We start from the raw sequence: 27,926 nt of genomic DNA, 5'->3' as shown, positions 1-27,926 counted from the left end.
AACAATATAGGTCAGTTTCTCAAGAGCTAAACTCGATGTTAAGTTATTTAACCAGTGGTTAAAAGAGGGGCAACCAACATTCTTCCAGCATAAGGCGATACAGCGTTTGGCCTGTAACAAACAAAGATCAGAGTACAGTAATCTGGATACAAGCCTAAAATGCATAACTTAGGGCAAAGCGGTACAGGAGAAGTTGTGATCTGAGAGATATATTTTAACACAGAGCTCCAAAATTTTTGGATCTCTTCACATTTCCACAGGCAGTGATATAGTGTACCCTGTACCCTGCCAAAGCAAAGAGGACACAGGCAAAAAAATATCTTCAAAAAGGGTTTTCTTTATTTTAACCCTCAAAAAGTCCAAAATTAACAAAATTCAAAACCATACTTAGCAGGCCCATAAAACAGGTCAACTAAATATAACTCTACAAAAAGTAATTTCCAAAAACTTAAAAAACAAAGTGAGACACAACTTAACTCACAAACTGACCTAATGAGGGTAGCTTTTATAATGATTTGGCCAAACCATTTGAACACAATAGGGGGGAAAACAAAAACACACACTAAGCACAGAATAACCTAACTAAACCCTAAACACCCCTGCTCCTGGTAAGCCCATGGTTGGTCCTGCTGAGCAGGCATTTTGTCCCCAGAGTCCTCAGCCACGCCTTTTGCCCAGACAGGAAACAGCCACCGCCCAAACCCAGGTAACTCAAAGAAAGAGAAACATAATTAATATAACAAAACATTTTAGAAAAACCACACAATGTTACTATGTGTGGCTGCTGGATTTTTCAATCAAGATGGTGTATGAGATTCAATAGTATGTACTGACTCTAGATTTCTTTTCGTTTGAGTTAATTTTACTAAGTCTCTTTAACTGTGAAACAAAACTTGACACCTGAACTGACATGCTTATTTATACTGAGGTTTTTAAAACTATACAGCTTTATAGACATAGAGCTCAGGTATGTAGCTGTGAGTGTGCTAGATGCCAGATTAAGCTGACAACTATTACGTCACTCTTATTCATATTTAGCAACATAGAAACACAGGAAGTTGAGTTTAAGATTGTTACTGAGGTTAAAGAGCTGTAAAGCTTGTGTCATCTCCATAGGATTGAAAACTCAAACTAGGCCTGTGGATGACAAGCTCAAGGTCTTAGGTCTTATAGTTTTGTAATCTTAACATAAGACTTTAATGATCCTACGGTGAGGAAATTTGTGTTACCTCAGCTCAGGTACAGATGGCAGAAGAAAAGTACAAAAAATACAAAATAAGTAAACACTATATCCAACAGTAGCATACACTGTACGTGATTATGGATAGAGAGTTGTTACTATTACTATGTAAGTAATAGATATCTAAAAGTATAAACATGTACACGCACACACACATGTACACAATAAATATACATATGGATGATACACATGCATGAAGTGTGACCGTGGATGTCAACAATGTCCAGTGACTCATGACATTGTGATTGAGGAGTTGCTGTTGGGATGAATGATCTGTGAAAGCGCTCCTTCCTGCAGCAAGGGTATTTCAGTCTCTCACTAAAGGAACTGCTCAGCACACTCACAGATTCATGCAGAGGGTGATGTGGGTTGTTCATGATGGATGTCAGCTTTACTAACATCCTCCTCTCGCCACCTCCACAGACTCCAGAGCACATCCCAGCACAGAGCTAGACCTCTGCACCAGTTTGTCAATCCTGCTCCTGTCCCTGTCCGTGCATCCGCTCCCTCAGCAGGCCACTGCAAAGAAAAAGGCAGATGCTACCAGAGTATCATAGAATGGTCTTAACAGAGTCCAGCAGACTCCGAAGGACCTCAGTCTCCTCAGCAGGTGGGGTCGACTCTGGCCCTTCTTATACAGGACGTCTGTATTTGTAATAAATTTGTTTTTATTTTCTCTAGACTCGCTTTTATTGAGTTTAGTTTCAGTTAGTTTTTAGAGTGAGTTTTCTCATTTCAGTTTAGCTTCTTTTTTCTTTTTTTTGAAAATGTTTCGTTTTAGTTCAGTTTCTATTAGTTTTAGTTTTTATTAATTATTATTTCATGAAGGGAATATGTCAGGGGCCAGATTTCAGAAACACAGTACAGGTAATACAGTAAAAACACAACTTTATTTTAAAAGCAGTTGACTCAGTCTTGTAGACATCCAACGTCTCAATAAGACATCTATCAAAGCCTTATATAGCAAGTTTTAAATATATATTCGATCTATCCTTCAAGCTCAGGAGCTTACGGGTCCTGCACAGAATCTTAGCTGTTCCTAGGACTGCAGTCTTCTGGACAGAGATCTCAGGTGTTGTTCCTGGGCTCTTCTTCGCTTGTCTACCACCACTATGTCCGATTGGTTAGCCACCAACATTTTGTCCGTCTGTATCTAGGAGTCCCACAGAATCTTAGCTCAGTCATTCTTGACCACCCATTTTGACCTCAGGACTTCCAGGCCATACACTCCACAGATGGTCCTGTGTACTACGCTGACCACTTGGTTATAGCTTTACATGTATGCCCTGCCTGCTAGCATCTTACACCCTCCTGTTATGTGCTGGATTGTCTCAGAGGCATCTTAACACAGCCTGCACCTGGGGTCTTGCCTGGTGTGATAGACCCCAGCCTCTGTGGATCTTGTCCTTAGAGCTTGTTTCTGTGTTGCCATGATTAGTGCCGCCATACTGGATTCCTCGATTGTCTGTAGTGCTGTATTGACCTCCTCTAGTAGACCCTCAGAGGGTGGTGGTTACTTCTACAAGATTACTTCACATAATCTTGGTAACCGGCTACCGAGGGTCCAAGTTTCCAGGTTGGCGATGATCCTATCTTTCAGGTCAGTTCCTCTTGCTCAGTTAGCATAAGATAAGATAAGATAAGATAACCTTTATTAGTCCCACACGTGGGAAATTTGTTTTGTCACAGCAGGAAGTGGACAGTGCAAAAGTTATGACGCAAAAATTAGAATACAATAAGAATAAATACAGTACACAGCTGTACAGAATAGAATAAAATAATATACTATATACAGTAGAATAAAATAGAATAAAAATATACAATAAGATAAAAATAGAATACGAATGCTATATACAACTGAGTAAAAATACAACGATGCCAGAAAAGATTATTGCACTTAGTGTTATTGCACATGTGTGGATGTGTGTGTTTGTTCAGTTAAAGTCTTTGTTGTGGAGTCTGACAGCAGTGGGGAGGAAAGACCTGCGAAATCTCTCCGTCCCACACCGTGGGTGCCGCAGTCTCCCACTGAAGGAGCTGCTCAGTGCTGTCACAGTCTGCTGCATGGGGTGGGAGACGTTGTCCAACAGGGATGACAGCTTAGCTGCCATTCTCCTGTCACTCACCACCTCCACTGGGTCCAGAGGGCATCCTAGAACAGAGCTGGCCCTTCGGATCACCCTGTTCAGTCTCTTCCTGTCCCCAGCAGAGATGCTGCCGCCCCAGCAGACCACACCATAAAAGATAGCAGAAGCCACCACAGAGTCATAGAAGGTCTTCAGGAGTGGGCCCTCCACCCCAAACGACCTGAGTCTCCGCAGCAGGTACAGCCTGCTCTGCCCTTTCCTGTAGAGGGCGTCTGAGTTATGAGTCCAGTCCAGTCTGTTGTTCAGATGAACACCAAGGTACCTGTAGCTGTCCACAGCCTCAATGTCCATACCCTGGATGTTCAGTGGTTGCAGTGGAGAATGCTTGTGCCTGCGGAAGTCTACCACCAGCTCCTTGGTTTTACTGGCGTTGATCTGGAGGTAGTTCAGCTGGCACCAGTCCACAAAGTCTTGAGTCAGTCCTCTGTACTCCTTGTCGTCCCCATCAGTGATGAGGCCGACTATTGCAGAGTCATCAGAGAACTTCTGCAGGAAGCACTGGGTGGAATTGTGGGAGAAGTCTGCAGTGTAGATGGTGAAGAGGAACGGAGCCAGAACCGTTCCCTGTGGGGCCCCCGTACTGCAGACGACCCTGTCCGACACACAGCCCTGAGTCCTCACATACTGTGGTCGGTCGGTGAGGTAGTCCAAAATCCAGGTAGTGAGGTGATGGTCCACTCCAGAGTTCTCCAGCTTGTCCTTCAGAACCGAGGGAAGAATAGTGTTGAAGGCACTGGAGAAATCAAAGAACATGATTCTCACAGTGCTTCCAGCGGTCTCCAGGTGAGCGAGGGAACGATGTAGGAGGTGAATGACGGCATCATCCGCGCCAATGCCAGGCTGGTAGGCAAACTGAAGTGGGTCCAGTGATGAGCTTGTTAGGCGCCGAAGCTGAGCCAGGACCAACCGCTCCAGGGTCTTCATCAGGTGGGATGTCAGAGCCACCGGCCTGTAGCTGTTGAGGTCCTTGGGGCGTGAAGTCTTTGGCACTGGTACAACACAGGAGGTTTTCCAGAGCTGTGGGACTCTTCCCAACCTCAGGCTCAGGTTGAAGAGGTGCTCCATCACCCCACACAGTTGGTCCGCGCAGGACCTGACGACCCTCGAGCTGATGCCATCTGGGCCCGCTGCCTTCTTGCCATTAATCCTCCTCAGTTCCCTCCTAACCTGGGTGGTTGAGAGAGACAGGCTGGAGCCTTGTGTTGAGTGTGTATTGGATGCTGTTGTTGGGGGTGGGGGGGAGTGAGCAGGGTGAATAGAGGAGGTGTGAAGTGTCTGAGGTGTCAGAGGTGGAACAGCAGCAGTGGGGGTGGGTGAGTCTGCAGCCGATGTTGTAGACTGTCTCATGGTTGAATCAAATCTGTTGAAGAAATGATTCAGTTCATTTGCCCACCTCACATCCCTCCCAGGCAGAGAGTTCTGCTGTTTGTGGCCTGAGATGGTTCTGAGGCCTCTCCAGACTTCACCAACGTTGTTTTGCTGAAGCTGGTTCTCCATCTTCTGCCTGTAGCTGTCCTTCCCATTCCTTATCAGTCCCCTCAACTCTCTCTGCACCCTTTTCAACTCCTCTTTGTCTTTGGATTTGAAGGCCCTCCTCTTCTGCTTGAGGACAGCTTTAATTTCTGGGGTAATCCAAGGTTTGTTGTTGGAGAAACACCGTACAGTCCTGGTAGGTACGGTGTTATCCACACAGAAATTAATATAGTCAGTAATGCATGTAGTAAGGCTGTCGATGTCCTCTCCATGGTCGTCACAGATCACCTCCCACACAGTCGACTCAAAACAGTCCTTAAGAGCCTCCTCGCTCTCCTCTGACCATCTCTGCACTGTGCGGGTGGCTGGTGGCACCCTGCGCACTAAGGGCTCATACACAGGGACAAGGTGCACCAGGTTGTGGTCAGATTTGCCCAGTGGAGGGAGAGGTGATGAACTGTATGCCTCTTCAGCATTGGCATACAGTAAGTCCAGTGTTTTATTGTCTCTGGTTGAGCAGGTCACATACTGGGTGAAGGTGGGCAGTGTGGAGTCCAAAGAGGCATGATTGAAGTCCCCTGATATTATGAGAAGGGCTCTCGGAGATTGTGTTTGCAGTCTGCTGACCACTGAGTGGAGAGTGTCACAGGCTGCATCCGCGTTGGCCGAGGGGGGGACATACACTGTTATTGCGATAACATGCGAGAATTCCCGGGGCAGATAGTACGGACGCATGCTAACGGCTAACAGCTCAATGTTTCTGCTGCAGAGTTGTTCTTTCACAGTGATGTGCCCAGGGTTACACCATCTGTCGTTCACAAAAACTGCCAGTCCCCCTCCTTTCCTCTTACCGCTCTCTCTCGTCCTGTCCGCTCGCAGCATCTGAAATCCCGGTAGTGTCACGCTTGTGTCCGGAGTTAGCGGTGTTAGCCACGACTCCGTTAGCATCATGATGCTACATTGCCGGTACTCCCTCTGTGACCAGGTTAGCGACGTGAGCTCATCCATCTTATTGGGCAAAGATCTTACGTTTCCAATGATTACAGAAGGAAGAGATGGTCGATAACGTCTCCTTCTCGGGCGACGGCGCTCCTTCCCAGCACGACACCCCCGTCTTTTCCTCCTCAGCTCGCTGGGAATGTCGGGTCTGTCCGCCGGCAGTACCGCTGCGGGACGCAGCGCTAACAGCTGATCCTTACTGTAAACAAAGGATCCCTGCTCTGGGTCCCCAGACACGCGTGAAAAAAGTAGAAATAAACTAAGAAAAACGACCAGAACTAGCACAAAACGGTAGAACATGGTTGCAGAGTCTAATTACTGATACGTTAGTTATAAAAAATTACGAGAAGAAAAGATAAGAAAGAAAGAAACTCAGATTGAGCAGAGCTGCTGTAACAGGCTGCCGCACACGGGGCACATGTTAAATGTTAACATGAACTCCCTCGCTGAAACAGATCACATACAGTGGACTTGTTCCTCACCCTTACTACTTTCAGTGTTTCTTTTTCATTCTTGCTTATGTGACAAAGGCTTCTGATTTTCAGCACTCAATAGCCATGGGTCATACATACATACATACTGACTTCAAACTTTTCCACAATTTCTAAATAGTTTTCTTCCCTCTGGTCACGTCTCAGAAAACTTTTGTTAGAACACCTTCCACACTTCCACTGATTTGTGGATTTGTGGATGGGGAGAAACGCTTTGGGGAGAGACGTCAGGTGGCAGCGGCGGTACGTCACAGACTTAAGGACTATGTCGGGAGGGACTGAGCAGCTCGACGGTTTTTATGTGAAATAAATTATATTTTAGAACCCTATATTTTATATTTCCTTGGTACCTCCACTACTCTTCCTGTTTAAGAAGGGTTTCCCTTTTTAGACTTAGAAGAGACTAATAATTAAAAACAGAACATATGTTGTCTTTATCCCGGGCCTGATATATGACTGAGCGTCAGCATAGAGCACTCAGGTGTGTGTTAACAAAATGCTACACCTCTCAGGAGAGGATTTCCCAGCAAATTTATCCCAACGCCAAATGGTGCAATGTTCAGAAAAAACGGCAAAACACCTGATGTCTACATCTCAAACTGTACAGGTCCTTGGTGAACTGAAGCAATATTGTGGAGTGTAGAAGAGTGGATCAAAATTTCTCCACAATAATGTCACAGAATGATATTGTGATAAAGAAAACTGGCTTATCGAGGTTCAAACTATATGTTCGGGCACCATGTCTCTCATATATTTTATTAAGGTTTCATTTTTAAAAAGCCGACACTTTAAATCGGGGTCCCCAATCCCAGTCCGCAAGGGCCGGTGTCCCTGCAGGTTTTAGATGTGTGCTTGATCCATCACAGCTGATGTAAATGGCTAAATGACCTCTTGAAGTTCTCCAGAGGCCTGGTAATGAACTAATCAATGTGATTCAGGTGTGTTGACCCAGGGTGAGATCTAAAACCTGCAGGGACACCGGCCCTTGTGGACTGGGATTGGGGACCCCTGCTTTAAATGTTTTCGCTTTTAGTGGCATCTAAAGTAGGGTGACCATATTTTGATTTCCAAAAAAGAGGACACTTGGCTCAGTCATGAAGAACTTGCTTAAAGAAACATAAAATTGGCCAGGTATTATAGGAAAAGCCATAAAGCCTTTGAATGAAAACAAACGCTGTTGTAACAGTGATGTACACTGTCTTGTTAGTATATGTATGATTTCTATACATTTTACATCAGATGAAAACTTTGGTTGTAAGATTCCCTGTTAATGCCCTACCTGGCCCCCCTGACAAAGTTTTGCTAGACCCGCCCCTGCACAGTTGCCAGCTGTCAGCTGTAGAAAAGGATCCTGGTGTTATTTGTCTCTCAGAAACAGTTCATAACTTCCCTTCAACTCATTCATGTCACCTAAAAGGTAAACCTGTTTCTCCATCATCTGTTCAGCTCTGATGATTCAGTAAGGACATCTCCTGGTTTCATCTTCATGTTTCAAACATCAGCTGATACTAGAAAGTACGGTGGCCCCTAGAGACAAAGCACGTACAAACTCCAAAACACTTGCAAACTCCAAAACACTTGCAAACTCCAAAACACTTGCAAATTCCAAAACACATGCAAACTCCAAAACACTTGCAAACTAAAAAACACATGCAAACTCCAAAACACGTACAAACTCCAAAACACATGCAAAATCCAAAACACTTGCAAACTAAAAAACACATGCAAACTCCAAAACACGTACAGACTCCAAAACACTTGCAAAATCCAAAACACTTGCAAACTAAAAAACACGTACAAACTCCAAAACACGTACAAATTCCAAAACACTTGCAAAATCCAAAACACTTGCAAACTAAAAAACACATGCAAATTCCAAAACACGTACAAATTCCAAAACACGTACAAATTCCAAAACACTTGCAAAATCCAAAACACGTACAAATTCCAAAACACTTGCAAAATCCAAAACACTTGCAAATTCCAAAACACGTACAAACTCCAAAACACTTGCAAAATCCAAAACACTTGCAAACTAAAAAACACATGCAAATTCCAAAACACGTACAAATTCCAAAACACTTGCAAAATCCAAAACACGTACAAATTCCAAAACACTTGCAAAATCCAAAACACTTGCAAACTAAAAAACACATGCAAATTCCAAAACACAAATTTGGTTTTGGAAACAAATTAAAACGTACAGCTCTGCTATCACTTCCAACATAAATGAAGACAGAAAACTAAACAGCAGTGACGTTTGTAGGGTTACTGAAGTTGGGCTAGCTGGTATATAATGATGTGCTACGTGACCACTAGCGACACAGCTATGTTAGCATAATATAAACAAGCTAACTTTTTTTCCACTCGATAAAAGTTAACGTGAGTGTTCTCGGTGGTCAGGAACAAATGTAATCGCATGGCAGGATGCTGTAAAAGGACCAAACTTCAGCCAGGAGAACAACTGAGATAATCCATCCACAATACGAGGTTAGTCATTCATATACTGCTACATGGGCTGGGCTGTAGTTACATCCTAAGGTTTTAAAAACTGAGCTTAAATAAATGATTAGCGGTAATAAAAGCCGAGGGAGGTCAACGGGGATCACTGACTGTTTTAGGAGCTTTTTGAGATCAAATAGAAGAAAATACAAAACATTAAACATGTTAACAACACAAAAGCCATATTAAACGCAGACTACTTTAGGCCCGGAAGTAGGATTCGTCACGTCATCACTTAACAATCAGATAGATTTCTTCTGAGCCAACAGGGTAAGCAGTTTGAGCAGGAGCACTCAACCCCTCAGGTCATCTCTTATTCACCCTAATGGCATTCATGCTATTATTGCAGCAGCAAAATTCAGAAAATCCAGGTTTTTCTATGTGTTACTATAGAGCTTCGAAGTCTATGTGCACATTTAACCAAAACTACACGTTTAACAGATGCACTGGGCTGAGTGTTGTGCTTCTTGTTAGACTCCTAAAAATAATTTATTAATTAATTTATTTTTTTAAGAACCTAAAGTGTCAATTCTCATCAAATCAATTCTTCCCGTGTAGCAGCAGATGGCCTCTTAAGTAATTAATCGTGCTCCAATTCCTCCTATTGTCTTTTCTGCTACTTGAATACTGTAAAGTGATCGTCTGGTTCCAAAATGCTAAAAAATAAATGGTCAATCAGTTAATTGTTGCACTGTCCTTATTAGTTAACTTTTGTGCTTTATCTTTTTATTATAGATTGGACAGGCAAACGCAGGCAACCTCTTTCATCCATCAAGTGTTTGGCGGGTACCTAAGATCCAGAGGTAAGTCACTGTTTTTTAAGGTTTGATTTATTTTTCTTTTATTTGTCTTTTTATGTCTTACAGCTTGTGTGATACTCATAGCACTTTTTTCTGTTTCTGTTAAACGTTTAAACTGCAAAGCTGTCTCAGATACATTTGACCCTTTTCTGGATATCACTCTGGAAATTAAGGTAATTGGACAACATTCAAAGTGACGTTGCTACTATGTATTCTCTGCATTATGGAGTGTGAGGTTTTTCCTCTCTCTCTCTGTTCATATAGACTGCTCCAAATGTCTCCAAAGCTCTGAAGCAGTTTGTCAAGCCACAACAGCTGGATGGCGAAAATGCTTACAAATGCACCAAGTAAGTCAAAGAGATGCCAAACCATGATGAATGTTTGTTTCCTTCAGGTGCAAAAAAATGGTAACGGCCTCAAAAAGATTCACAATCCATCGCAGCGCCAATGTGCTCACCCTCTCACTCAAACGCTTTGCAGACTTCAGTGGAGGCAAAATCACAAAGTCAAATGGCCAATAGTGTCTGCTTAAGTCATAAAGATACATGACAGATGCTTTGTTTTATTATAAAACAGGATATTTGCATGTAATGTTTGAAATTCTTTGTGTGGTGGTCATCAGGATGTGAAGTATTTGGAGCATCTGGATCTGCGGCCCTTCATGTCTCAGTCCCACGGGGAGCCCCAGCTCTACAGGCTGTATGCTGTGCTGGTTCACTCTGGATTGAGTTGTCATGCTGGACACTATTTCTGCTATGTTAAGGTACTAGCTGTGCCCGAATCTGTTTGAATGCTGCTGTTGCTTAGTACAAACAAACACACACCATAAACAACACATTTAAGCAGAAAACTGAATGCAAACAGAGAAAAATACTTTGTATGCATTGAAAGAAAGAAAGAAAAAAAAGACCCCTATATAACCATAAGATTCTTCTTTTTAGCTCAAATTCAATTCAGAAACTGAATCTGCTGTGTCACATCTCTCTCATTCTGTCTCACAGGCCAGCAATTTGCAGTGGTTTCAGATGAATGACTCGTCCATGTCAGTCAGTGACATTAGGACCGTTCTCAACCAGCAGGCATATGTCCTCTTCTACATCAAGTGAGTAAACATCGGTATTTTTAAACATTCTAGGCTTATTCCTTCAGTAGAACTTTTCCCATCATTATTTAATAATGTAGACATGTTTATTCCCACTTTTCTTGTAGAAAATGTATTATTATAACCTAATGTTATAATGTTGATGCTTTGTCATGGTTAATATTATATTATATTAATATTTCTTTTATTTATTTTGGCCACATCAGATCTCTGGCAGTAATCATGGCAGTTTGACGTCTACGGCTCCTGTTGCTAATGGAATAGGCAATGACCATAGCCAACCAAAGTAAGCCTAACACTGAACTAAAAAAAAAATTATTGCTCTGCTGTCCATTTTATGCATTTAAATTTTTAAGTTTAGAGGAGTGATCTTAAAACTGTGCAGACTTTCCTCTCTGCCAGTGTGACAAAGCATTGCTCATATTGCTTTTGTATTTTATTTTTCCAGCAAAGATGCCTCATTCATCCTGCTGCTAATGAAAGCCAGGATTTCTCCACTCCTGTCACAAGGGGTAAAACTCCATCTGAACCCCTGCCTCACTGTACAGAATCCTCCGCCGTTAGCGCTTCACCCTCAGCTACTGCTACAACTACCCCTTCTGTTGCAGCTAAAGAATCTGCTTCCGCTCATTCTTCTTCTGGGCAAGATGGCAACCCTGCAGCCTTACCCCCTCAGCCGGGCTGCTCTCAAAGCACCAGTGGGGCCTCTGCAGCTCGACAGAAAGTTAGCGTAAGCAAGGATGAAGCCAAGGATCTACCACAAGATAAATGTGTTGTAATAGTAATTTTACAATGTATGTTGAAGGGATATTACTGCCCTCTGTTGGTGTGTCTGTGCATTACACTCAAAAGGTGTTCGTTAAAAACATCAGGTTATGGGCCCAGAGGTCGCCAAGGGAAGCTGCTAACACATTTCTTTTGGGAGTCATAAACAGAATTGTGGGATTCACAATGGAAGATAGACTGTTTATTGACAAGCTGAGCGGACCGGAGAATTGGGCAACGTGGAAATTTCAACTGGAGCACCTGTTGAAGGCAAAAGGACTGTGGGGTATGGTACAGGAGACGGAGCAGTTAGCTGCGGATGCTAATGCCCAAGCACGAGCTGAATTTGAACGGAAGAAAGAAAAGGCATTTTCAGTGCTGGTACTGAATGTAAGTACACCCCAATTGTACTTGATAACAAACTGTAAGACCCCCAAAGAAGCATGGGAGATGCTAAAAGCACAGTTTGAAAGAGATACTGTTGCTAACAAGCTATTTCTGAAGAAGTACTTCCAGTGTGAAATGAAGGAAGGAGAACATCTCAATGATCATTTAAAGAGGATGAAGGAACTTACTGATCAGCTAGGGGCAATAGGTTCTGTAATTGAAGAGGAAGATCAAATTGTCACTAGGGCTGGGCAAAACGATTATTTTCCTAATCGATGAATCTAGCGATTAATTTTTCGATGCATCGATTAATCTAACGATTCATTTTTCAATCCGATTCGATTTCGATTCGATTAACGATTTTTTCCCCCATTATTTGACTTGTATAGCAATTTCACATTTATTAATTTATGTATATAAATGAAAAACACAAATCTATTCATTTGAAGACCTTTTAATAAAAAATAAAAAAATTGCAAAATAAAGTTGTAGAGGTCGTACAATCAATACAATAGAGATAGCATTTAACAAGAAATGAAATGTGCAAACATATATAAAATTAAGGAAAAGTTAACAAAACATTTCAAATAAATAGCAACAATGGTGTCTTTAAACAAACAAAATGTAATATTCACTTTGCTTTCTGCCAAAAAGTGCTCTTCCTTCACAAAACAAAATCCACAATAACATTGTACTACAATCTTCTGTTTTTAACAAAAAATTAAATGTTTTGCAAAACAAATATAACAAAGGAAATCATAGCAAAAAATTAATAATATACAAACAGCAGCAATGGCGTCTTTGAACAAATAATGAAATGACAAGTTTCCCCTAAGTAGGACTCTGTGACCAGACTTGTCCAAGCATCAGTGGTAAGGGAGATTTTGGATGTGGCTTTTTTTAGTTCATTCCTTAGTTTCTCCACTGAAGTTTCATACTTTCTCTCCATCATGCTTGTAAAATGACGCCTAGACGGCAGAGTGTAACCTGGTTGGAAAGTGGTCAGCATTTCTTTGAATCCCTCACCCACAGCAAGTGGTCTCTTGTCTTTTAAAATCATAGCTAAGACGCTCTCAGTAAGTACAGCCACCTCCTGGGGGGTGCATGGTGTACTTCTTCTCTGACAGTAGTCCTCCAGACTTTTCTGTTTATTCCTGAAATCATAAATCACACACAGCACACAGATGAATTCGAATAATTACAAAATAATTATATGGAAAGCATAATATCAAAATAATTTGATAAGGATCTGGTTGAGCTAGATAGATAGATACACACACACTGTTATGCCATGTGCTTTCATAGCATAACAGTAAGAGGTTAATAATAATCCCCAATGTTGAACATATGATATGCAGTAATCATGATGGCTGGAAAAGATAATGTTTAAACAGCCATAGCTGATGGCACCTTTACTGGTGCACTGCTTTCTAGTCATTAGATGGCATAACTTTGACTTATAAGATCAAGCTGGAGAAGCATAATGTATAAAAACAGCATTCAAATAGGATGAAACACATTAAATTTGACAAATCAAGAGTTCATTGTCATTTTGCTTTTGCAAGCACTTTAACAATGTTGTAACAGTGTCCACGACGGCTACGTTTAGCAGGTGGTGCATTATCCTTGTTAACATTTCTCCTGCGGCCAATTCGCTGTCTCACATTTTTGTCTTTCGCCGATTCTGATAATCAGCCTGCGTGCACTCAGACTCATTTTGCCAGCATGGGCCACAAAAAAAAAAACAATAACAACAGCAGCTGCTATATGTTACTGCTCAGCAGCTTAAATGAGTTTTGCATTTACGGAGGTTGGGTGTTTATCTGTGTCTATGAGTGAGTGTACGTCTACGGGGGGGGCGGTCTGGATGAATTAACGGGTAAAAACTAGCGTTAGTAAAAAAGTTGAAAACTTACGGTGGTTTGTCCTTTGCAGAAGCTGCTCCTGGATGCCGTCGTTTGAGGGGCTGGTGCATAGCCGTCGTGCTTTTATGATAGGCCATTTCCACCTCACAAAGCCGGCAAACGACTGAATCACTTCCTTTTCTGTTAAAATATCCCCATACTGTAGAACTGCGTGTTCGGGTGGAGTGATTTAAGTTGACTGCAACTGCCTCACTCATGATTCCGCTACTCGCTGCCGCCATGTCTTTTTTTGAAAGTGACGACGCATCGACGCAGATTTTTTTACGTCGACGTATTTTTTGCGTCGACGCGTTGTCCCAGCCCTAATTGTCACCCTTCTAGTGATGGGATTTCCGGCTCTTTTTAGAGATCCGGCTCTTTCGGTTCGGCTCACTAAAAAGAGCCGGCTCTTTCGGCTCCGAACCGGCTCTTCAGGTTGTTTTGTTGCTTTAATTAATTTATTATTAACAATAATATAAAATTATGCACAAAAGGAATTACTAACGTAAAAACAAGTGGTTTTATTTATATATGTTTATATATAAATATATGCGGTGGCCCCTAGAGACAAAACACGTACAAACTCCAAAACACATTTCTAGCATGAACTGAACTTCCAAAGCAGAGCTACTAGATCACTTAAATTACACAATTGAAAGCATGTGTGTATTGTTTGTGTATTTATACACAGGCACTCATATATATATTCAAATAATTTAAAAAAAAGTTCATTTACCTGTTATTACCACACACCAAATCCGGTCGTTGGTACTTGCTGGCTTGTGTAGCCACAAGATAACAAAGGCTCAACACTGCGCCCAGCATCCTGGAGCACTTCTGTTGTCTTTTGTACGTGTTTTGAGTTTTTATGTGCTTCTGAGTTTTTATATGCTTCTGAGTTTTTACGTGCTTCTGAGTTTGTACGTGTTTTTACATGTTTTGGAGTTTTTACGTGTTTTGGAGTTTGTACATGCTTCAGAGTTCGTACGTGATTTGAAGTTTGTATGTGCTTTGTCTCTAAGGGCCACCGTAAATATACTTTTATTTATTCACTCCACATAAAATGTAATAAATAAATCATATAATACAAAAATCAACTATTCACATTTCAAGTTTTAACTATTTAAATTTTCAGCTTTTTCCTTTCACAAATTTAAAGTGAAAAGAACACAAAACACTGCAAACCACAACACAATTAAATATAAATTATAATATGAAAACTAAAAGAACATGCATATTCTCTGTCATATGGACCTGCATGAATAAACTTTCTCAATCCTTTATCATCTGCAACCGAAAATAGTTGTGGATGATTACTATACCTTTCTAATGTTGTTGTCCCTGCCTCTCTTTCTCTCTCTCTGGCTCTGTTCCTGTGCTACTGAGTGTAACTACCGCCCCTCCCCCCTCTGCCCAGCGTAAAGCACAAGGCCCGCGTGCAGAGTGAAGCGGGAAAAAAGTGCGAGAGAGAGGCTGAGAGAAAGAAAAAAAAAAAAAAACCCACGTGACGGCTCGCGATAAGGAGCCGGCTCGCGTCGTTCACGTCAAAGAACCGGCTCTAAGAGCCATTTCGTTCGCGAACGACCCATCACTACACCCTTCTAGGTAGTTTGCCACCCAGCTATGCAACTGTTGTTACTGCTTTGGAGACAAAGATGGACAGTCTGACACTACAGTTTGTTCAACAAGCCTTGATAAATGAGGAACAAAAGCGAGTGCTTACTGACAACACCACTGTGTCCAGTAGTGTATCAGCGATGTCATCTCAGATGCATAGAAATGAACAGAGTGGATCAAAAACAGTGGGAGCAAACAGCTCCGACTCATGGAGATGTTACAAATATGGGAAGGAAGGACATATCAAGCGTGATTGTCCAAGCATTAAAAAGAAATACAAGGCCCACAAGGCTAAAAGCGTGGTGTATAAGGACAAAGAGGACGCATTTGAGGGAGCTTTTGTTGTAAATGAGTCATGTAAAAGTGATGCACAACAAGAAGAATGGTTAATTGATTCAGGAGTGTCAAAACACATGACATGGAATAAAGAAGCTCTACAGAACTACCAAGAGTTTTCAGAACCACAAACAGTAAAACTCAGTGATGGCAGAGTAGTTGAGGCTTTAGGTCTGGGCAACATAACAATGAAAATGTCATTCAGAGTTAGTAATGGAAAAGATGCCACAATGTATGATGTGCTGTATGTTCCCAAGTTATCAATGAACCTTTTCTCAGTGGGAGCTGCTGCCAAGAAGGGAAACACAGTGAAGTTCAAAAGGACTCATTGCTACATAAGAGGAAAGAATGGAGCTCTCCATAGAATGGGAACACAAAGATCTGACGGCTTGTATCAGCTGGATATTGAGGGAAACTGCACAACCTGTCATGGAGCGTCAACTGCTTCAGTTCCAGCAAGTATGTGGCATCAGCGCCTAGGTCACACTACAAATCTGAAAAGAGTAAAAAACTTGGTAAAAGGAGTTAGCCTTACAAATGAAGAGGAGGACATTTTTTGTGAAGCTTGTGTTGAGGGCAAATTATCAAGAAAACCTTACAAATCAGTGGGAGAAATACGAACAAAACGCAAGTTGCAATTAGTGCATAGTGACGTTTGTGGTCGTTTTCAAACTGAGTCACTACCCAGATAGCAAGGAGACATTGAACAGATGTTGATTTTCCATCTGAACCATCAGAATCGTCAGGATTGAAATATCAACACAAAACCAATGTTGAAACAACATTGAAAACGTATTCTACGCTAGATTCGACACAGCGAACACCATGAGACCGGACAGTGTGCGCACCGCGGATGACGTCAGTGTGCACACTGTGTCTGAGGAGGATGTGCGGAAGTGCTTCAGGAAGGTGAACGCGCGCAAAGCTACTGGTCCGGACGGGATTCCCGGCCGCGTCCTCAAGTCATGCGCGGCTCAGCTGGCTGGAGTGTTCACACACATCTTCAACCTTTCCCTCTCTCTGTCTGTAGTCCCAGCCTGCTTCAAAATGGCCACCATCGTCCCTGTACCCAAATCCTCCACCATCTCCTCATTGAACGACTGGCGACCTGTAGCCCTGACCCCCATCGTGAGCAAATGCTTCGAGAAGCTGGTCAGGGACTTCATCTGCTCTGCACTACCAGACTCACTGGACCCTCTACAGTTCGCATACCGCCACAACAGGTCCACTGATGATGCCATAGCCCTGACACTACATACTGCCCTGTCACACCTGGAGAAGAGAGACACGTATGTGAGAATGCTGTTTGTAGATTACAGCTCAGCATTCAACACCATCGTTCCCTCGAAGCTGGACAGGAAACTGCAGGATCTAGGACTGAGCAGCTCCCTCTGCAGCTGGATCCTTAGCTTCCTGTCTGACAGACGCCAGGTGGTCAGACTGGGCAGCATCACCTCATCCCCCATCACACTGAACACTGGTGCTCCACAGGGGTGTGTACTGAGCCCTCTCCTGTACTCACTCTACACCTACGACTGCACAGCCACTAGCAACTCCAACATCATTGTGAAGTTTGCGGACGACACTACAGTTGTGGGTCTTATCACCAATGGTGATGAGACGGCTTACAGGGAGGAGGTCAGCGCCCTGACCCACTGGTGTCAAGACAACCATCTCACCCTCAACGTCGCAAAGACAAAGGAGTTGATAGTGGACTTCCGGAGGTGCAGAGAAGTACACACCCCCATCACCATCAACGGCGCTGCTGTGGAGAGAGTGAGCAGCTTCCGGTTCCTTGGAGTACATCTGGCTGAGGATCTTACGTGGTCAGTACACATAAACAAAACAGTGAAGAAGGCGCAGCAGCGCCTCTTCTTTCTCAGGAGACTGAAAAGATTCGGCATGAGCCCCCGCATCCTCAGGACCTTCTATCACTGTGCCATTGAGAGCATCCTCACTGGATGCATCACCACCTGGTATGGCAACAGCACCGCCTACAACTGCAAAGCTCTCCAGCGAGTAGTGCGGTGCTCTGAACGGATAATTGGAGGTGAGCTTCCCTCCCTCCAAGACATCTACAGGAAGCGCTGCCTGAGGAAAGCGGGGAGGATCATCAAGGACTCCAGTCACCCCAGCCATAAACTGTTCAGACTGCTTCCATCAGGAAGGAGGTTCTGCAGCATCCGGTCCCGTACCAGCAGACTGAGAGACAGCTTTTTCCACCAGGCCATCAGACTGCTGAACACTTCATAGACACCTCAGCTTCACTACTGGAACTTCAACATTATGCACTACATACTGTATATAAATGCCACTTGTTTTGCACAATATCCAACTACAAACCTCTGTATATTTTATATATTTTATTATTATTTTTTTTTACTATTTAATTTGTAAAAATGTGTATACACACACACACACACACACACACGTAGGAAAATATTTAGTATACACATCCAGAAATGCATACACTATTATATATTGTACATATATTTATTAGTTTCAGATTAGCCATTCTTGTATTTTGCTCGTTTGTGTTGTTGTGTTTGCACATCTCTGTTGCTTGTGGGGCTCGCACACAAGAATTTCACTCGCATGTGCTGTGCCAGTGTGCCTGCACATGTGATGTGACAATAAAAGTGATTTGATTTGATTTGAAATACTGATGAAACCTGACACTGACATTGAAATAACATTGATTCACTGTTGTTCTGTCATCGTTGATTGTTGATCTATTTATAGTTGACAAGGTGACAACAATCACGTTGAAAAATCATCAATTTATGGTTGAGCGGGAAATTAAAGCTGCTACCACTTGGACTATTCCGCAGCACCCCTATCACATTGGTACGTCCCTCCAGGTAACCATTGTCTTGTACAGTAGAGCGGGACATTAGATTTACTCTCAGCGGAATTGACCGGAGAAGGCATCAGTTCATGCACTGCACTGGCCTGCACCACGATTAGTATAAGGTAAGAATGAATGACTTTTGTTCTATTCGTTATTTCCATGGTTGCATTTGAATAACAGTAAAAAAACAAACAAACAAACTTGTTAATGTAAAGTTTCGGATAAAATGTGGGAGCCCGAAATTTTGTCTACTTTCATCTTACAATCCGGCAACAAATAAATTGCACTGCAAACAAAGTCTATCAACAAAGAAAACATTTTCGTTTCATACTTTTCCGTTATATTCCCTTACAAAGCTAGCTTTAACGCTTCGAGGGTTCCTTTGTTCTTGCCGTCGCCTCGGCGCTTGACCCAGACTTTCGCTCTGTAGTTGCTTTTTAGCATAGTACTACAAAAAATTGTAAATCTGTGATATATGATTGATAAACGTAAAAGTAACTGTATAAATGTGTTCAATGACTTTGTTACTTTTAATGATTGGAGAGCACCCACTTCGAGTCGCACTCAATTCAAACTCTACGCTGCACGCTCACCTACCTTGCGTTTGCACCTTTTGTCCACACGTAAACTGCGTTTTCATCAACTGAAAACTGAGATTTTTAACAGTAGAAGTCCCAGACTTTTCTAACCCTCTGTTAGCCAAGTGGAAGCGAACTTTGCTAGTCTTTTAGCATCAATTCATATGTAAATTAGGTCGTTACCTGAGAATTCTGGAGGGGAGTGGGTGTGTGTGAATGATTGCTGATGTCTAACTGCCAACTGCCTCTTTGTGTGTGTGTGTGTGTGTGTGTATGGGGGGTGGGGGGTGGGGGACTTCCTTTTGTGTTGAGGTGGATATAATCTCACTGCATTTAGCCTAATCCTTCATTGCCCTGAAGAATCCTGTGGTGTACGAACCTCCTCTCCAAGGAAAGAAAATGCAGCAGGCCTTGGAAATGATCCTGAGTGAAGTCAACCCTTGTGACTCGGATGGAGAAGACCTACAACTTCAGCCGGATTCGGAGCTGTCTGATCAGTCTTCAGGTTAGGTTTCATTTCATATTATTTCCTATTTCATTTCAAACAAGTAAGTGAAAAATACTAAAAAAGCAGAGCAGGATTAGGGTTAGCTAGTAACCCTAACTCTAGTTGTTTCTTTTTATTTAGGAAGACATTTCATATCATTTCCTATTTCATTTCAAACAAGTAAATGGATGTAGTAAGTAAGATATTTCAGACATTATTCTGATACAGATGAGGAGATACTGGAATTATAATTAGTATCTATGCATGCATTTGTGATTTTGTTTGACCTTCCCATTGCTCACAATTTGAATTTGTTCACACTGCAGATGAGGAGACTGCTTCTCCACCTAAAAAGAGAGCTTGTTTGGGGACTGAGACAGCGAAAGATGGCACAGTGTGGCGCGAAGAACAGGTGGGGACCTGTCTCCCTTTCACCCCAATAGAAGCGTACGCTGCAGATGGAGAGCCAACGGCTAAGGCCAGGAGAAGTATCTCGAGTCGCCTTCAGAGCTTCCTGTGTTTCATCACTCTTGACATGCTTCGTAGCATTCAAGAATGGACTATTCAACATGCACAGCAAACGGAGCATGTTCATTGGTTCATGGACCTCCCTGAACTAATGGCATTTATTGCAATTGTCATCTTGCGGGGGGTTAACAGGGTTCCATCTGTAAATGACTGCTGGTCAGCAAACCTGGGAAACCCACAGATAATTGGAACTATGGCACGAAACCGCTTCCAAGACATCATGCAACACCTACGCTTTGATGACAAGTCCACCCGCTGTGATCGAGCAAAGACTGATAAATTCGCTGCAATTTCCAGTGTGTGGGGATCATTTGTCACCAACTGCATCACGTGCTACAACCCTGGTCTACATATCACCGTTGATGAACAGCTTTTCCCATCAAAGACTCAGTGCTGTTTCCTGCAGTATATTGCAAGTAAACCTGACAAGTTTGGGATCAAGTTTTGGGTGGCTTGCGACCTAAAATCCAAGTACATTTGCAATGTCTTCCCATATCTTGGCAAGGACCCCAATCGTCCCAGTGGGGAGAGACTGTCTGAAGATGTAGTGATGAGGCTGATGGAACCATTCCTAGACAAGGGCAGAAATGTTACCACGGACAATTTCTTCACATCGCTTTCACTTGCGCAAAAACTTCTTGGATGGAAAACCACCATCCTCGGCACAGTCAACAAGATTCGCAGGGAAATTCCTCAATCCACTAGACAGACAGATCGCAATGAATTCACCACTCAGGTATGTTGCAGGTCTTTTGTGGTTCTATGTTTATGTGTTTCATTGTGTGTAAAAGGGCTATGGAAATAACAATTTATCTTATTTCTTAGGTGTTTTCAACCTCTGCTGCCACGCTGACGGCGTATGCGGCCAAACGGAAGAGGACAGTCTATATTCTTAGCAGCATGCACAGCGTGGTTCAGACTGATAACACTACCAAAAGGAAGCCAAACACTGTCACCCTTTACAACAAAACAAAGTGTGGCGTGGATGTGATGGACCAGATGGTTCGGGAGTACACTGTCCGCAAAGGAACACGGCGCTGGCCAGTTGCCGTGTTTTATAACATGATTGACATGGCAGCACTGAATGCACATGTGCTGTATCAAGCATGCACCGGGACGAAGGAAAGACGGGTGGACTTCCTGGTGGCGCTTGCAACAGAGTTGGCTCGCTCTCATGTAGCTGCGAAGAAGGCAAGAAAAGAACAGTTGCTTCGGACACAACCCTCCACACCTGGCCCTGGAAAAAGAGCCACGTGTCAGGTCAAACACAAATGCAAGAAAAATCAGGCCACTGTGCGATGTGTTCACTGCTACAGATACACATGTGGTAAATGCAGACGACAGATACCATGGCAGTGCCAGGATTGTGAGTGATTGCTGAAAATGTTGAAATGTACTCACTCACTTTTTATTATTATTTGTACATATGTGTACAAATGGTTGGTTTTTTGTACTGTTTTCATCAATAAATCTCAGCAACAAAGGACCTACACCCATGTGTGTTGATTTCTCCCTAAGATGGCAAACTGAAACACTCCACTCCCCCACCCCCTCAATCACTCACCCCCACTCCCCTCCCTCCAGAATTCCTAGGTAACAACCTAATATACATATGAATGACTAGCCAATTTAGCTTCCACTTCCAGCATTTGACTGACTGCTCTCCGGCTTTTAAAGGTAGAAACGCAAAATGATGACTCCGCGGGGGTCTAAGGTAGAAACCCAAAATGACTGCTCTCCGGGGGTCTAAGTGTTTAAAGACGCCTGCCAGGGCGGATATTTTCGAAAACTCCGTTTTAGCATTTACGTGTGGACAAAGGAAGACGGAGAAAACGCAGCGTCAAAGGTGTGCGCCTATTTTGATGCCACACTGTGCGCCAAGTTTTTGTCTCGGTGCCATGAATTCCTACAATGGCAGACTTAATAAAATTAACAGTATTTTGTCTATCTTCAGTGTTTAAATGCTTACATATACACACGCAGTTGTATGTTTAAAAAAAAAAAAAAAAAGAGTTTGTTTTATCGGGTTTGCTTGTAATTGTTGCCTATATACATTTTAAGCTATTATTTATTATTTAGTTCAATCAATAGATCAAGTTTTGTAGTGACTATGAAATATATTGTAATTATCTGTTTCCTGTTTATCCTAGACAGGGCAAAAAAGGACTCCAAATTTTAAAAAAAGATAAAAATGAAAGACTGGTGCATTGTGCAGTTCAGCACTGGTGGTACAGAAATAGTCCCTAGTTCATGGATAAATGGGGAGAAATTGTCATAGCCTCCATATCCTCCGTGAGACACATTCAGGATCCACGCCACAGTAAAGAGGAGAGTTCATCCTGGTGCAACATGGCTCACCTATGCACCAGTCCGACTTCTAATAAGCCATGGTGGGTATCATCTGGATTGGTGTTGTATAAATGTAACAATAACAAGTTTTTCGTGTCCTAATTTATGTCTGGCCATACATTGTGTTTGTACTTCCAAACACATTTCACGAAGCAGAACGCAGTCTTCAGAAATATCTAAGTGAACACTGTGATACGTCTGACCTTCAGTCCGAAGCTGAAACTCAGACCAGTCATAAAAGAAAGCACAAGTAAAACTTTTTTTATTTCACAAACATATCTTTGATTGCTAAGAATTTATGATCTTGTCTTTTATACATATCTGTGGTGCTTCCTTACTGCAATATCACCACATAATATAGTCCAAAAAGTGGAAGCTTGTAAACTTTTTATAGATGCAAAGCCGTGTACACTTGTGCACTTCAAAAATTCCTTGTATACTGTACCTTCTTGCACATCTCCGTTTCCTGTGTGTGTTGTTATAAATCAAACTGTAACTTTAGGAATTAATATTCCAAAAGCACATTTGTAATTACTTATGACCGTTTTCAACTTTTTTTCTTTAGACCAAATCCCCTGTACACATATAGTGACTCAGAGGATGAGCAGCCCACAAAAAAACGGTTTCCCCAGGCGCCTCGAGTGACAATACCAGGTAATAAAATACTGTCTGGTGTCTTTGTACATATCTGTGTGTGACACAAGGAAACTTTTGACAAGTTGTCTGTATTCTTAAATACTTAAAAAAAATTATCTTTTTCTGTCAGACCTGACAAGAGCTGTTAACGAACTCTGTGAGGAGGTCAGAGCCATCCGCAATACCGGCTGCAATGAATCGGTAGATGCTGGGGTACTGCCTCTGGATTTGCCCTTGCACAACATTGAGGAGCTAAACAATGCAGAGGCACCTCTTCAATCACAAGAGGCAAATAAGGCAATGGTAAGTATATAAAGGTTATGTACACTTTGTAACTATAAAGTGTAATAGCTGTCAGATGTGATTTAAATACATAACAACGGCCTGTTGATTAAACACACAAGCACTTGCATACACATTAAAGACATGAGACACGCTAATTCCATCTCTTAAAATGTGTCTATAGGTGAGACGCTTTACCTTGATTGGAGGGATCACACTGGAGGTGCGAGTCCGCCGTGTAATGGCTTATGCCATTACAAACGAGCTGGCCTCGGTACTAAACTGGGCAGGGAAAAAAACCAAGGACCAGACAAAGCAAAAAAGGGCATTTAAAGATACAGCGCTCTGCAAATGCATATTTGGTAAGTTTTACTGTTTTTTTGCTATATTACTTTGTCCTTCTTAATAACAAGACTTTCATGTCCGGTTAATCTGGAGATGGAGTCTTTGGTCTTTGGCTTGTTTAGTCCTCGGGTTGTAGTTTGTACAGCCCGAGGACCCCATGTTTATTTTGTTTTAAAGACAGTTAACAAGAGCTTATTCATGTGCTCTAATTCACTTTTTTTGTTTGTGTGTGTGTGTGTGTGTGTGTGTGTGTGTGTGTGTGTATTTTTGTCCTAGATGGCCTGACGCAGCAGTTAGGGGCAAACTCTATGTCCGAGTTTGTCTTTGCACAAGCAGTGCAGAAATGGCTCCGATACGCCCCAGATCGTTTGGGTGGTGCAGGACGCACATCATGCATCCCCATCCCAGAGTAAAAAATTACAAACTTCTGTGAAACATATAAATGTAAATAGGAAACTGTCTTTTAATAAAGTATTTAGCAAACGAAACATGCCTATTGACCTTTTTTTGTTTAGTTTTTTCTCTGTTACATCACATGCAATGCTTTCTTATTTTAGGATATTAATATTGACATGATACATTGTGAGACATTTGGTTTTTGTTTTTTTTAAAAGGGTGTCCAATTTGAGGAATAAGTACAATTATGTGTTTAGGTGGTTTAAGTATTGATGGAAACATGCAGTAGTTTAGTATTGGTTAAAATACCTATAAAGAGAGGTAGATTTCCAGTCATGATTTAACTGTTGTTTTAATAAAAAGCAACTGTGCGAAAGAGGTGGAAAATCAACACCATAGCTCAACAGTGTTTCAATATCAGAATCTGACATTGTTTCAATGTCAACAGTATTAGAAAATATAACGTTGAATCAATGTCAGGTTTCAACATTGATTCAACATCAAAACCTGACGTTTCAACGTTAAAAAAGGGTGCAAGAGTGACGTTAGGTCAACGTCACACTTCAACGTTGATTCAATGACATCACCTGATATTGACTCAACATTGTTTCAATGTTTCCTTGCTATCTGGGTAGGAGGAAAAAAGTACTTTGTGACTTTCATTGATGACTACTCCAGATGTTGTAAAGTGTATTTCATAAGAGAAAAAACAGAAGTCCTGAGCAAGTTCAAAGAGCTTGAAAGAACCTTCTCAAATGAATGTGGACAGGGAGTAATAAGACTCAGAACTGACAATGGTGGGGAATACACATCTAAAGAGTTTCAAGAATATTTGAAAGCTCAAGGCATCCACCATGAAATGACTGTACCACACACACCACAGCAAAATGGTGTTGCAGAGAGAAAAAACAGAACTCTAGTGGAATCAGCTAGAAGCATGCTGTCACATGCAAAGTTGCCAAACACATTCTGGGCAGAAGCTGTTGCTACTGCAGCTTACATACAGAATAAGCTCCCAACATCTGCTTTAAAGAACGAAACACCCTATCAGAGATGGTATGAAAAAAAACCCAGACATTAGCCATATGAAAGTATTTGGTTGTGTTGCCTATGCTCATATTCCAGACAGAGAAAGAAGCTGGACAAAAACGCAGTGTTGTCGCAAAATGTGCAACAACAGGGACTGAAGGACTAAATACTAAAGGAGCAGTATCAGTCCAAGTATCAGTCCAAGCCTAGTTCTAGTTGCAATGAAAAACGATCTTCCCGAGACAGGAAAAGACTGTACTCTAGCTCTGGCAGAGATAGAGAAAAACACTACAGGGATAGGAGTCACGAACGAGAAAGCGACGATGATCGTCACCGGTACAGACGGGACTACAAAGACAGTCACCACCGCCAGTACAGGGATTGTTTCCCCATTTCTGGACGTTACTACAGGGAATGGGAGGCCGATCGTCACCGGGAGCGAACCTTCCAGCACCCTCGGGAGCGTGATCGCGACAGGTGCTCTAACCATTACTACCGCTACCGGTCAAGAGAGGACATTGACCATGAGCGAAGGGGATATGGTTACTCCCACCGAGAGGAGTCTCGTGGCAGTCGGAGGTGGTTGCAGGATAGTAAAGACTCCTGGACAATTAAGGATAAGAGTAATGGCAAAGAGAGAGAAAATTACTCCTCAAAGGAAGGAAATTTCTCACCTTCTACAGCACCAGAAACAAACAAGTTCAAGGGCTCGCCTTTCCTCTCCAGACAAAGAGGTTCAAAATCGCAAGAGGACTCTCAGCAAAGACAGGGACGACAGCTCTGAGGCCCGCCACACTAAAAAACACAAAAAGAGTAAGAAAAAGAAGAAATCAAAGGATAAAGACAGACACCGTGAGAGTGGGTGAGTATTGCCATCTTTCTCTCGATCCTTTAATGAAAACAGAAGGAAATGTGTTTGTTTGTTTTAAGCTAGATTTTTTTTTTAAAATAATATGGGGTTAAAGCTCACTATCAGTATTAATATTTTCTTAAAAACGGAAAGAATTTTCATCATTTTATTGATAATGGGTCACTTTTTCTGTCTTAGGCTGGCCGTAAAGCTTGAGATCTTGGTTTTGTTAAACAATGTGATTGGTTCTCTGTCATCCCGTAGAAGTTCTGACGGAGATTCAGACAGAGCTGCGGAAATGAAGAAGAAAAAGAAAAAGAAGAGACATCGGGACAGCGATCCCGAACTGCACAGCCCAGTGCTCTGAGCCAGGGCCGTGCAGAGAGGTTTAAAGGGGCGGGTGCTTAAAGCTAAAAAGGGGCACATTGAGCCAGGCTGAATAACAACAACACACATTCATCAAGAATCTAATATGGGCAACAAGGCAAAGCAAACGTAGCCGATGTTTTACCTGATGGGTACAATGTTGCTGTTGAGGGGTTGCTGTGGATAGTGCTGGAGGGCAGGGCTGTGTTGATCTGAGACTGTAGACATTAAAAAGTCCATAGGAGAGATGGTAGCTGATTAAACAAGTGTCATGAGATAATAACTAAATGCAAAGATTGGTGACAGCGCTTAGGCTCTGCCTGTGAATCACTCTTTGCTTCTCTTCTTCCTTCCATCCCATCTTTTCATATATCACTCTCCACTTGCTATGTGAGAACAAGGCACAACTTGCTATTGCAATAAACTATAATTTAATCATCCACACCTAACAACTCCAGCACTTAATCTACAATAAAATGATGAGAGAAAAATGTTATAGCACTGCCTTTAGTAGCCTCACACAGCTCTGTTTCCTCCTCATGTCCTTACCAGGCATGTCTGGACAATGTTATATCATGAGTAATATTTTTTTTAAAAATCCATCTAAATAAAACACACACATGCACACACACAAAGTGACATTTTAGACCTTCTTCAGAATACTGTATATACTATGGGCATCATGGTGCTGATCCAGAATCCTTACATTATTATTTATTACTAGAGCTACAATAATAAAGCAAAGAGGAGGGGGAGTAATAAATATAAAATAATGTATTTATGATGATTCCATTTGTTTCACTATCCACTCTGTGCAGGGGCAAAGCTTATTACATTTTTAAACTGTAGAGATACAATCATTTTACTGCTGTAAAATCCAACTTTTGTCTTATTTAAAATATAAATCTAATATAATCTGCTTCTTAATGTATGTTCTTTAAAATACAGCGTGTGTTTTTTTAATATATTATAATTATAATAATTATTATGTGGACATGAATATTAGATCGTTTTTTAGTGAAATATAATCCCTCCAGAAAGGCAGGAAAAGCCCGGAAACTTACTTTAAAACTAAATATGTTCTAAATACTTTAAAACTAAATATGTTCCCTAAAACGGTGACAGAGCTACAGACCCATGACAGCCTTACACAGGTAGCCAGCAGCTATGACCAGCACTACTTGTGCAGTTAATAAAAGGACAGGTAATGTTTGTCGCGCTGTTGCACACACAGCACGCTCGTTTGTCAGTTGCAACAAGACAGCTTACCAACGTGTACGTAATAAGATAATACTCCTGGGTGCTACACACTACAGTGTACGCTGTACACCTACTTACTGGTTTTGTGGCATCAGTCTGTGTCTCTGAGTTAACTTGTGTTTCTCCTGCAGCTCCGGACCGCAAAAAATGCGCGTGCTCTTTGTGAGCTCGTTCCCGGCTCGTAACCAGCGCGTTCTGCCGTCAAG

At 42.1% G+C, this 27,926-nt stretch overlaps 3 protein-coding genes and 1 long non-coding RNA gene across 6 annotated transcripts; 3 read left to right on the top strand and 1 right to left on the bottom strand.

Annotated features, from left to right (window-relative positions):
- Positions 1 to 134: 134 nt before the first annotated feature.
- On the bottom strand, positions 135 to 27,926 carry LOC146659196 (uncharacterized). 2 transcript variants are annotated; one of them, XR_014913785.1, is made up of 4 exons: positions 27,799 to 27,926; positions 26,606 to 26,678; positions 25,919 to 26,039; positions 135 to 1,759 (listed from the first exon to the last, which is right to left on the bottom strand). It is a non-coding gene; the product is annotated as an uncharacterized LOC146659196 (long non-coding RNA). The 2 variants fall into 2 exon arrangements; XR_014913784.1 differs by lacking the exon at positions 25,919 to 26,039.
- LOC146659199 (ubiquitin carboxyl-terminal hydrolase 17-like protein 6) lies at positions 1,716 to 11,045 on the top strand. Of its 2 annotated transcripts, XM_085423115.1 has the most exons (7): positions 1,716 to 1,850; positions 9,588 to 9,655; positions 9,776 to 9,825; positions 9,917 to 9,999; positions 10,275 to 10,415; positions 10,654 to 10,754; positions 10,961 to 11,045. In XM_085423115.1, the coding sequence occupies exons 4-7, from the start codon at positions 9,991 to 9,993 to the stop codon at positions 10,986 to 10,988; spliced, it is 279 nt and encodes a 92-aa protein (XP_085279241.1). In that variant the 5' UTR covers positions 1,716 to 1,850; positions 9,588 to 9,655; positions 9,776 to 9,825; positions 9,917 to 9,990; the 3' UTR covers positions 10,989 to 11,045. The 2 variants fall into 2 exon arrangements, with proteins under 2 accessions (XP_085279241.1, XP_085279240.1); XM_085423114.1 differs by lacking the exon at positions 1,716 to 1,850 and having other exon boundaries at positions 8,342 to 9,655.
- Positions 19,610 to 24,308, top strand: LOC146659198 (uncharacterized). Its single transcript, XM_085424131.1, has 5 exons — positions 19,610 to 19,697; positions 20,006 to 20,091; positions 23,313 to 23,495; positions 23,659 to 23,836; positions 24,096 to 24,308. Exons 1-5 carry the CDS (start codon positions 19,610 to 19,612, stop codon positions 24,230 to 24,232), a joined length of 672 nt encoding a protein of 223 aa, XP_085280257.1. The 3' UTR covers positions 24,233 to 24,308.
- On the top strand, positions 25,460 to 27,356 carry LOC146659197 (uncharacterized). Its single transcript, XM_085423113.1, has 2 exons — positions 25,460 to 26,106; positions 26,359 to 27,356. Exons 1-2 carry the CDS (start codon positions 25,466 to 25,468, stop codon positions 26,459 to 26,461), a joined length of 744 nt encoding a protein of 247 aa, XP_085279239.1. The 5' UTR covers positions 25,460 to 25,465; the 3' UTR covers positions 26,462 to 27,356.

This window comes from Rhamphochromis longiceps, linkage group LG11 (assembly GCF_057381845.1).
Source record: "Rhamphochromis longiceps isolate RC_006_pf linkage group LG11, R_longiceps_female_GT1.1, whole genome shotgun sequence".
Lineage (NCBI taxonomy): Eukaryota > Metazoa > Chordata > Actinopteri > Cichliformes > Cichlidae > Rhamphochromis > Rhamphochromis longiceps.
This window is presented reverse-complemented; position numbering and strand designations above follow the sequence as displayed.

What these genes read in the sequence shown, in the direction of transcription:
- LOC146659199 (XM_085423115.1), top strand. An exon ending in ACTATTTCTGCTATGTTAAG is followed by an intron (nt 10,416 to 10,653) that starts GTACTAGCTGTG and finishes TCTGTCTCACAG; the next exon opens with GCCAGCAATTTGCAGTGGTT. An exon ending in TATGTCCTCTTCTACATCAA is followed by an intron (nt 10,755 to 10,960) that starts GTGAGTAAACAT and finishes TGGCCACATCAG; the next exon opens with ATCTCTGGCAGTAATCATGG.
- LOC146659198 (XM_085424131.1), top strand. Translation starts at nt 19,610, where the DNA reads ATGATCCTGAGTGAAGTCAACCCTTGTGACTCGGATGGAGAAGACCTA. An exon ending in AAGAGGCAAATAAGGCAATG is followed by an intron (nt 23,496 to 23,658) that starts GTAAGTATATAA and finishes ATGTGTCTATAG; the next exon opens with GTGAGACGCTTTACCTTGAT. An exon ending in GCTCTGCAAATGCATATTTG is followed by an intron (nt 23,837 to 24,095) that starts GTAAGTTTTACT and finishes TTTTTGTCCTAG; the next exon opens with ATGGCCTGACGCAGCAGTTA.
- LOC146659197 (XM_085423113.1), top strand. Translation starts at nt 25,466, where the DNA reads ATGAAAAACGATCTTCCCGAGACAGGAAAAGACTGTACTCTAGCTCTG. An exon ending in GACAGACACCGTGAGAGTGG is followed by an intron (nt 26,107 to 26,358) that starts GTGAGTATTGCC and finishes GTCATCCCGTAG; the next exon opens with AAGTTCTGACGGAGATTCAG.